Genomic DNA, 11,065 nt, shown 5'->3' on the forward strand with positions numbered 1-11,065 from the left:
CCCGCCTTTATCCAGCAGCGCCACCCATCCAAACTTACCAATTTACCCCTACACCAATCGACGAGGTCCGCAGCCTTCAGCTCCTCTCCCAAGCCTAGGGTTTCTCAACCTCAAACCCCCAAATATTAAAACCTCAGAGCTCTCAATGTCATCTTTCTCTTGAGCTCGCCCATCGATCTCCGCGAATGGTCGCCGCCGCTTCGCCGCCGTCCGCCGTCATCTCCGGCGCTGGTGCCTCTGATAAATTCCTCATCGCGGGGCGGAGGGGAATGGCGTGCCTGAAGCTAGGGCTACGGCAGAGATCTGCGCAGGGGTCGTCGAGGATCGAGAGCGCGAAATCGGAGCCGGCGAAGTGCGATCAGTTGCCTTTAAGATCGATGAGGAAGAGGAGGAGCGCGTAACAAGAGTTGGAAAGGAATCTGTTCGGGGTGGTGAGGATCTCTGGGCTTCGGGTTCGGGGACGCCGAGGGGATTCCCTGAGCATTTGGTTATAATGGTCAATGGATTGGTTGGGAGGTACCTTCCCCCGCAAATTTCTCGAGATTTTGGGGTTTTAAGAGGTTCTTGTGAAAACATCATTGAAATGAACCCGATGTTAAGTGAATTGAAACGAATGAGTTAAATAACCTTAATGTAAGAAAACTGGAGCAAATGATTGATACCATGCTTTTCCAGCGTTTTTGCCTCCTCTTTACAGTTCTAGTTGTCAGACAACTTGTAATTCCTTATCCCTTAGGGTCCGACGTAAAATGAAAGCGTTTGTAGTGCTTTTCCAATGCCTTATAAGTAACTCAAGAGGCCCTTCGATCGAAGACTAGCATTGGTTAGTTGTATGTATGAAGTGGACCTTAGAGTGTATGGAAAATTCTGACTTATTTTCTTTATCGTGCCGTTCAAGTCTGGACCTTTCTTAATGCCGAAATCTGTGATGGGCAATAGACCATTGTGGTTATTGACGGGTTAAATAGTGATTTGCCTCGTTAATCCTTTCCAGAGATAATGGGTATGGTGGGAAAATAACCACTGATCTTTTTTCTCCCTTCCTAGGAAAAGTTTTATCAGATTCTCTCTTTTGATCAGTTGGTTGGAAAGTGAACATAGAAATGGTTCTAGCCTGAGTTTTATTTATGCGTAGTTGAGTATTGAAGTTGGCCTGGATATTGAACCAAGTATTGGAGATGGAGTGATGCAAAAGTCAGCCTACACCTTTAACTAGTTCTGAATATTGCAATTGTTTATCTCTTGATTAAGTAAGGGATAGCTGGAACTCTGTCCCCCTTCCCTCTCTCTCTCTCTCCCCCTAGTATGCACACTCAAACAACAGTACACAATGAAGAACTCCAAGGTGGGTAGGAACCCTATCAAAAGAAAAGTATAGCAATGCACGCACGTTTGCACATCAAGTCTAACCCTTGATGAAAGACTTGATCACAGAATTCGCCTATCAAAGACAAGTGATCAAGGAAACAATTTCGAATCATTATCAAAAGTTTTATTCTAGTAGGAAGCATTTTGCATAAATTATTTCGTGCATGTACATGTGCATCTGCTTCTTTTGATGTGCAAAAGTTAAGGTCAAAACATTAAGTACTTCTGTTGATATTCATGAGCTTAAGTGATTGCACCCTTAGAGCATGTAGTTTGGACTCTCGAAAGCACATCATATAATTTGTGACCTTAACTCAAGTGGCAATTATTCTCCTTATATGTACACAACCAAAATTCTAAAGCTACCAGTGCAATATAGAACTTATAAATAGAGTTCCTTAATAAGTGCTACACTTTCTACTATAATATATATTAAGCATAGTCATCTAGTATGAGATAGCACAGTTTCTAATGTAACTTGTATCACGTAATTTTTTCATCTTATAATCATGTTCACATGGAACTCCTGCTTCAAGAAGTTTTCAGATCATATCCATTTTAGAAGAAAACCATTTAACTTCTAATGCTTTCTTATACATCTTTTCAGTGCAGAAGATTGGAGATTCGCTGCAGAACAGTTCGTGAAAAGGCTTCCAGATAAAGTAATCGTCCATCGTGAGTTTGCACATACCTCTTTGCTTATTTTTTATTCCCCTTATTGAGGCTTCATATTTACGAAACAAATGATTAGAGGTTTATCATTTGAATATACACTTGCCTCTTACATTAATGTTCCACGCCATTGGCTCAAATGAATGGTGGGATTGAAGTATGCGAAGGGTTGACATTGCAATAATATTTCTACCACATACATGTTCCTTTCTCTGACATGTAAATATGTACGTGCCAGGAACTTCTTGGATAATACTCATATACTTGTACAATTGAGAAAGCAATGTGACACATATTTTCAATTTTATTATGATGTGCATTTCTAATTTCATGCACACTTTATGAGCGTCATAGGTGCACTCTGATCCGTGTTAAAAAACATCATACAAATTCTTCCACGGGCGATTCATTGGCCATCTGGATGATGTTTGTCAGCAGTGTGATGAGCTTTGCGAATTGCATGATAATTTTTTTTTCCAACTTTGGTATTAATTGCGCTTATGAAAATATGTATTTGAGTTATAGTTAATTGGGGGAAATCAATCTAGGTAGAAGATGATTAAAGCTGAAGGTGCTAGGAGGAGAGGTATACAAAAAATGACTTGGATGGAATTCATAGGGTGTGCGTGAATGTTGCTAATAGAGCAGCATGGAGAAAAGGATTTAATATTCACACACCTGACAGAAAAAATTTTCTGCTTGTTTCGCATTTCAAAAACTTCCTTTTCCATTCCTGCATGTGATAAAACTCTGGTTATTGTTTGCTTGATTTCAGCCAAACTCAAAAATGTGCATATAGATACATTCGTATTTCATAGACATCTAGGTTCGGGCATCAATACTGAATTCAAATGGAAAGGGTTTGCTTTCAAAACCTTCCAGAGAGAGCCCTCTCTTCCTCCCATTCTCCCTTCCTTCTCCTTCCCTTCCCCCTTGGCTATGATAGTAGTTCCTTCAACATACTCAGGCATACCCAAAAAAAGAAACTATTTTCAAGGCATTCAGCTGTCAACTGACCTTTTAAGGATGTGTTATAAATGACAAAATGCACAGTAATATAGTTGCTCTCCTTATCCTCTTGTTGTTGTCCATCAAAAACAGGACAGTGAAGCAGTTTTGTTGTATAATTTTTATGCGTGCACATAAATACTCACTCACACACAGTAATATAAGAATTTGAATGGGGGAATAACAAGTCATCAGCTGAGAAGTTAGTGATTATTCTTCTGTATTTCGGAAAAGGAAAAAGAAGAAGGTACTATCATTTTCTGTAACAAAGCTGAGAAGACAGGTTACAAAGATAAGCCAGTTTTATTTTATATCTTACCTATCTTAAATTATTGTCAATCATATAATCTTTTTCAAACAGGAAGTGAATGCAATTCCTTGAGACTAACATTTGATGGCGTTGATTTGATGGGTCAAAGGTTAGCTGAAGAGGTAAAACTTTTTATTACCAGCTGTATTACTTTATTAGAGTTTTCTGAAATATCAACTACAATGGTTTCCTGAAGACTTCCTTATTATCCATACTCTTGTCTACTTGCTAGCTTAATGTTTGAGCCTGTTCTTCTTCGTTCTTGCTTAATATTGAATATTCAAACTCTGGATGTTATGAAATTTGCTAAATAGGAGTTACTTCAGATTTCATGGCAAGAGCATGTGACATTTGACATGACCTTATGTTTCTTATGACAGGTAATTTCAGTTGTGAACAGAAGAAGTGGTGTACAGAAGATCTCATTTGTGGCTCACTCATTGGGTGGCCTAATAGCAAGATATGCTATTGGAAGTCTTTATGAGTCTGTCCAAAGGGACTCTTCTGTAAATGGACATCATGTAAATAAGGACGAGAACTTAGAAGGGAAAATTGCAGGATTAGAGCCTATGAATTTTATTACATTTGCCACACCCCATTTGGGCTCCAGAGGACATAAACAGGTAAGAGTTACTAAACTGTATTTCTTTTTCCCTCATTCTATATCTTTAAACACATGATATGACTAGTCTGGATGTACTAGGAATCTTAGCGTTTCTTTATATTAAAAATTGTATCATGGAGGATTTCAAGTAATTAAGTGCAGTGTTACTGGGACAGTTGAGTTTTTTTTTATAACATATGATAGACACTTGAAACTGGAACATGTTTACAACATTTCAAGTCACTCTGTAGACATTTGAACTACATATTAAGTCATTATATCAAGATGTTGTATTCTAACATCAAAACTTGATATGCAGGATATGTACTCAGAGTAATCTGATGAAATGTCATAACCAAGTTTATTAAACTGTGGGTATTTAAGTGGGTACAAATATGTGTACACAAAAGTCTAAAATACGTCATGCCCATTTCAATTCCTTTGAAAAAAAAAATTCTACTTTGATAGTTCCGTATACGTTGACACTTGACACCCTTGTTTCATGTCCATAAAACAATAGTGCAACACAGTATCATGCTGTAGCCGCTGCGGATAGGCAGCCAAAAAAGTCTCAAATAAATGCGTCTGCACTGCCTGAATGATAAAGTCTTGGTGGTATTGATAATTTTGGTATAGTTTATCATTAATTATTTATCAGACAAGCATATATGATAAGCAGTTGTGGCAAGACATACCAAGAATAGTCAAATTTTCAACTTATGTATACATGCATACTCATGTAACGTTTCATTTCCTGCAATTACTGCAGAACTTGCATACAGCACAGGAACATCAATGGTTTGACTAGAATATTGCAATGAAGAATAATTGTTTGGCAAATCCTGGATATCTGTTCTATTACCATATATTGAGATATTTGTACATGGATTGCTTGTCTTAATTCTGCAAAGGATTTTTGAGATATTTGTAATAATAATTATTGTTTTCCTTAGTTGTTTGTGACATTTTTGTTTCTCTAGCTTCCTATCCTTTGTGGCCTTCCATTTTTGGAGCGAAGGGCATCCGAAACTGCCCATTTGATAGTCGGAAGGACAGGTAAGCATCTATTTCTTACTGATGCTGATGAAGGCCAACCTCCTCTTCTACTCCGAATGGTTGATGATTGTGATGATATAAAATTCAGGTAAGGCTTTCCAATTCCTCCTACAAAGTCGTTTTGTGGGATTAAAAGTGTTTGCTTTAATAATTTATAAATAATGATCTGTGCAGTTACCTTGGTCTTGTGCAGGTCGTATGCCAATGCAAATTTTGATCGTATCCTTTTTTGCAGAGCCATCAGTTTCCTCTTTATTTTTCCATTTTTATTTCTGATTTAGTAGTTAATTCTTGTTATCTGTAACATTTAACTGGTTAAAAAGATATGGTAGGATGGAGAACATCGTCAATTCGTCGTCAACATGAATTGCCTAAAGTATGTATCAGTACTGCATTTCATGCTATGTGAATATGCTAATTACTTTTTACTTCTTTCAATTGAGATATATGGTTTTCCTCTTCAGTGTCATCTTCTCGTGACAGACGAGAAGTACCCCCATATCGTCTATGTGGATAAGATGAGAAAAGATGATGTTCAGAAAGAAGAAACTTCAGATGTTGAAAATATAAAGTACGACTTGGAAGGTTTGTCTTATGACATATATATCTGAAAGTCATTCTTTTATTTATATTGCATGTATCTTTTATGCAAGAGATTTATTGAAAATTGTCATAAGTTTGTCATATGGAAATTATTGTAACTGCTTACCATTTGAAAATTTCTGTAAATCTTAGGGAGAGACTTGGAAAATTGTAGACAAATGGAATATATGAATTAGAAAGATGTGGCCGATGAATTAGAGACTGGATTTTGATGTACCTCCGAAGTCCAGAACAATACATTTTCCCTTTACCACGGGATCTATTGGCTGTTGTGGATCATTTGATTGGAATGAACTTTGGACCACAAACTTTGTGGGGGGTGACGTGTCTACTAGTTTTCATTTCCAATCTCCTGGAAAAACCCTTTTCACTCCACTCTGCTTAGTCCTCTCTCCTTCCTTGGTATTTTCAGCGATAGGTTCTATATGAACTTGATGATCCTTGTAGGTCAAATGCCTAGTGACCTATGCCTCTTCCGTTACAGCATTATATTTAAATCCAGCTTTGTTGCTTGTTTAAAGGATTAGTTGAAAGAGAAATACATCTGTGCATGACAGATTCAAACCTTGAGCATAATCCACGGTTGAATGTTGTTTAGTACTTTGAAAGAGAATAAGTAGGAATCTGGATCAGAGGTTAAGCTGGCATGCAGTATGAAAATGATAGCTTCTCCTGGATATATTATGGCCCAAAAAAGAAAATAAAAACTCTTTGTAGCCATGGTGGAAGGTCTAGTTTTCTGGTATGTTGTCAGTAATTGGAAAGTCATGTTCTCATGAGTTTCAACTCAAACAACACAAATATTGACATTATTGTAACCTCTTTCCAGTAAACAAACATCCCATATTGCAAAAACAGTTCTTATAGTAAAAATCTTGGATTGCTTAGTGGACATTGTACATGTCCGAGTTAAGAAATTCATGTTTCTCATGCATTGCGATTGTAGTAGGCTAATAAGTTTAACACCATGGTGCGTGTGGTTAGGTACCTAGCAGTTGCAAAATAGCATGTGATGCCATTTTGTTCAGTGCTTGAAAGCTTGGAAGTGACATTAGGAGTTTTTTGTAAACCTTTAATATGATATATATGTATGCTTTGATAAACTGTATGACATTGTCATTCTAAATAATCATCTGTTGTCAACTCTTCTGATGGGCTTTGTTATTCGCAGAGGAGATGATTAGAGGTCTTACCCAAGTACCTTGGGAGCGCGTGGATGTAAGCTTCCAAAACAGCAAGCAAAGATATATTGCACATAATACCATCCAGGCAAGAGCTTCAATCTAAATGAATATGATTCATGTATATTCTGAATATTTTGTTTGGAAAAATGTAGGCTACATTTGTTTTTGACACCTTAGTTGTCGTTCCATAACCACGACTCTCTGTTGGAGCAACTGAAATAACATTGCACTTACTATTATCATGTACTCATATAGACTGCATTTAATTCCTGAGACTCATGTAGTGAACAATCATATGATGTGCTAGAGAAATTTCATCCTATGAATATGGCTTTTCAGTCCACGAGATATCTATTACAACCCTTTACGATTTAAGTTTTGTAAGCCTTCACTGTGATAAATCATGCAGTAAATAATGATATGATGCAAAATAAGAATTGCAAACTATGTGCTTCTCCAACCCATACAATAATCCTCATTAATTCAAAATTTTTATACCTTCACTATGATAAATCACATAATAAATAACAGTAGGATGTGCAGTAGCTATTTAATCGTATGAATATGCTTTTCTAGTCCTTCGCTATGATTTTTTAAAGAATACGCTATGCATGCCCCCATAAAAGTTGGAGAGATAAGTCGAACGAAAGGGATTTTGTCGCCGGTGATAGATACACCTTCTTCAATTATTGTTTTTGCTGATATTGTTTGAGTTCTTCCTCTTCTTTCCAGGTGAAAAGCTATTGGCTAAACTCTGATGGTGTAGACGTCGTCACCCATATGATAGATAATTTTCTAATATAGCCAACGCTTTCGCTACAAAAATTTGTGACTGGATTCTTGTTGGATGGTGTAGCTTAGACTAGTGGTTTTCATGTGTGTAGCCATGCACAAGAGAATACATGTACATCTATTCTTGAGAGCTAGGGTGTTCATTTGTAAGTAAGGTTCGGCATCTAATGACTTCTTGCTTGTAAATGACTCTAGTTCTGTTTTTCCGTTCTATCTGTTACGTAATTATGCTTTAGATTCTTCGTTTGTGTAAAAGGTCCTGCTTTAAGCGATCTTGCCGTTGATCTTGTATTCAGGGAATGTTTTTATTTTGCTGAGTTTTCTTTTTGCAGTGAACAGGATATTTGAAGTCTTGTTCTGAAACCTGGTATTCACAAAATAAAGGTTAAATTGCACAAAAGTACCGTAAAGTTTCTCTTTTGACAATTAAATGTCATAGGTTGCATTTTGGTACAATAAAATATGATAAAGTTTTTTAGAATTAAAACGTTGCAACATCAATCATGCAAACATGAAAATTTTCACCCGAATAATTCTTTATGGATTAAAATACCAGATTAGATTAGAAAGTAATATTTTTTAACGTTGGCGACAGTTTAACCTAAAAATGACAAATACAATAATAAATAGACATTTTCGTCACTGGAGATAATGTTAAGGGAAAAATTAACTAACTTTTGTTGTAGACCTCTCACTCTTTCTCATCCCAATCCTCAAATCTCTCATCCTCTCTCCTACTCTCTCTCTCTCTCTCTCTCTCTCTCTCTCTCTCTCTTCCCATATCTTCCCTATTGCTTCCACGTGTCCCTCTTTCTTCAAGCCCACATTTCTTAACTTCTTTTGCTCATCTCTCTTCTTCATCCTCTTTCTCCTCCTTTTCTCTCACCTCTCTCCTTCATCCCTCTTAATACTTCATGTAGAATGTTTGATGTTAGGTCTAGGAAAAAGAGAGGAGAAGGAGATTGAGTTTTTGATAACTAGAGGGTGAAGAGAGTGGGTAGAGCAAGGAAGGAGAGGGAGTGGGAAAGACGAAAAGGAGGGGGTTGAGTGTTTGGTAGAATACTTAATTCTGGGTCTAAGAGAGGATGAGGAGGAGGTTGGATTTTTTGTTCTTTTTTTAATGATTAAAGGATGAAGAGGGAGTGGGTAGAGCAAGGAGGGAGAGAGGGAATGGGAGAGAGGAGGGGAGATCGGGGATTGGAGGAGAAGAGAATGGAGGAGATAGTGCGAAGGAGGAAGGAGAGATGGTGGGAAGGGAGTTTTTTTTTTTACATATTTCAGAAAAATTTTTGGGGGGGTTAATTCAAAAAATCTAGGAGAGTGAGAGGACCATATGCAAAAATTACTTAATTTTTAACTTTTTATCTTCGGCACCAAAAATACCTACTTGTCATCGTATGGTCACTTTTCAGGCTAAACTGTCGCCGATTTCACTTTTTAGGCTAAACTGGTAAAATGGTGTCACTTTTTAAGCTAATCAAGTATTTTAGTCTTTCTTTATGATACTTACATTCTAATTTTAGAGCTATCTAACTATTAATATTTGTTAAAATTATTATTAGAAATATTTCAACTCTATCTAAAGTCGAATAAAGATAAGCTTAAAAAAAAGTTGGTTGACTCAACAACAAATTTAAGAAATATCATTACTGAAAAGCTCTAAAACTAGCACGTTGACATTGAGGTAAAAATTTCACATTTGCATGACCTATAGTAATAATGCGTAAATTTTGAAAATTTTATTTTATTGCACCAAAATATAACCTGTGGTATAATGGTATTTACTTGTCAAAATGAGAAACTTTAAGGCATGTTTGTACAATTTAGCCCAAAATAAAAAATGACATGATCCAGAGATGATTCTTGGAACATGTGTTTTGGATTTGTATACTGCAAAACCTGAATTTGGCTTTTAATGAATGAATGAATATGATTTAAATTCATACTGTGATCGTTTCCTAGACATACCGACTGCCCAATCCAAGGCTTAGCCTCATAGAAATAAAAGAGGGTCGTCTGGGAACTTGACCATTAACTTGAAAGAAAGATTCATCATTATCTTGACTAATCCATGCAAATTTAACAAAACCTAGTCTAAAGTTTATTAATATGTATAAGAAAACATGAAGATTTTACCTAGTTTTTTTTTTATTCTAAAATTCAAGCGAATCTCCAAGAGCTGAAGTTATCAAAAGCAATGTCTAACAATTAGTTTCAATGCGTGTAGATGGTTAAAATATATTCTATTAGATCAACATTGAGTCCTAGTCTAAAAGGCATCCTCAAGTCTGCCAAGTTAATAACGAGTTCATGTTGGATTCTGAGTTAAATCTAAACTTATTAGCAAAGCTCACCCAAGTCATAGTGGAGCTTGCCTGACAGAATATGTAAGCTTTGCCACACAACTCATCTCTACTCGACCCGACCAAGTCAAGAGTGGAGTCGACTTCCAATTCAAACTTTAGGCCGAGTCAAAAGGCGTCATTGATTTGGCCAAGTCGCGAGTCGAATTCTGTGCTAAATTCGAACTTACCAGTTGTTATGGTGTTCCCAATCGCCAAATTGCAACTCATTGCCCAGCAACGGACAGGTGTACTGCATGTTATGCTCCAATCAAGTTGGCGGCCAAAGACCAATGAGGATTCCGACTTAGCCGACTTGTCAAATCGACATTCTTTAATGTCGACTCGAAAGGTGGTACCAGCCGACCCTCTTATCGAAGACGACTCTCCACGAGCCCACTCGACCATTTACTGGACGCCTCGCGAGGACGACTCGAAAGACGTTACTTTTTTGAGAAGCTAAAGGACAACTTCTACATCGAGTCTCTCTCTCTCTCCGGCAACGTGTCAACATCACATTTAGTGCATGACAGACGCATCATGCCTCTATCCCCGATAGCCTTCATGACTCATCGGACCACGCAGATACCGCCATACCACCAATCACTTCTCGTTTAATGCTGAAGTGATCATTCCCCTAGTGGTCAGCTAACACCTATAAAGTATGTACTGACGCAGCCGCCAGCCCACACTTCACCACCGCCATCCTGTGCTCGGTCGAAGTGACTGATCTGCCCCTCCGACACCACTATAAATAAGAGGTACTGTTCTACAAAGTGAGGATTCTTCTTTTTTGGACTTCTTTTTGAAGATTTTCTCTTGAATAGACTCTTTTAACCTTAAACTGCTTCTGCTATCTGCATATGATATTGCACACACAAGAACTCTCATAGTTCTTTATTTTTCCTCACTCATGTTCATCAGCTAACTTGATCATCAGAGGAACCACGGGGAACCAAGTCCCGTCATCTCACAAGTTTCTACTTGTGCATGCTTCAACCACTCCCAGACATAAAGTCGGGCAAGAAAACGACCCATCGTCAATACTCAATAACCTCATCCAACCACAGATACAATTGACTGTGTGATCACATAACATCAACACCAGTGAAGTTCGCCAACAAGT

General features: G+C 37.4%; 1 protein-coding gene across 1 annotated transcript; it reads left to right on the forward strand.

Moving 5' to 3' along the window:
- Positions 391–7,905, forward strand: LOC109840478 (putative lipase ROG1). Its single transcript, XM_020409147.1, is given in 10 exon segments — positions 391–516; positions 1,976–2,043; positions 3,410–3,480; positions 3,739–3,981; positions 4,943–5,136; positions 5,212–5,237; positions 5,342–5,394; positions 5,483–5,603; positions 6,793–6,890; positions 7,538–7,905. Coding segments are annotated over 10 exon segments (969 nt in total). The 5' UTR covers positions 391–493; the 3' UTR covers positions 7,610–7,905.

This window comes from Asparagus officinalis, chromosome 5 (genome assembly GCF_001876935.1).
Source record: "Asparagus officinalis chromosome 5, Aspof.V1, whole genome shotgun sequence".
Classification (NCBI taxonomy): Eukaryota; Viridiplantae; Streptophyta; class Magnoliopsida; order Asparagales; family Asparagaceae; genus Asparagus; species Asparagus officinalis.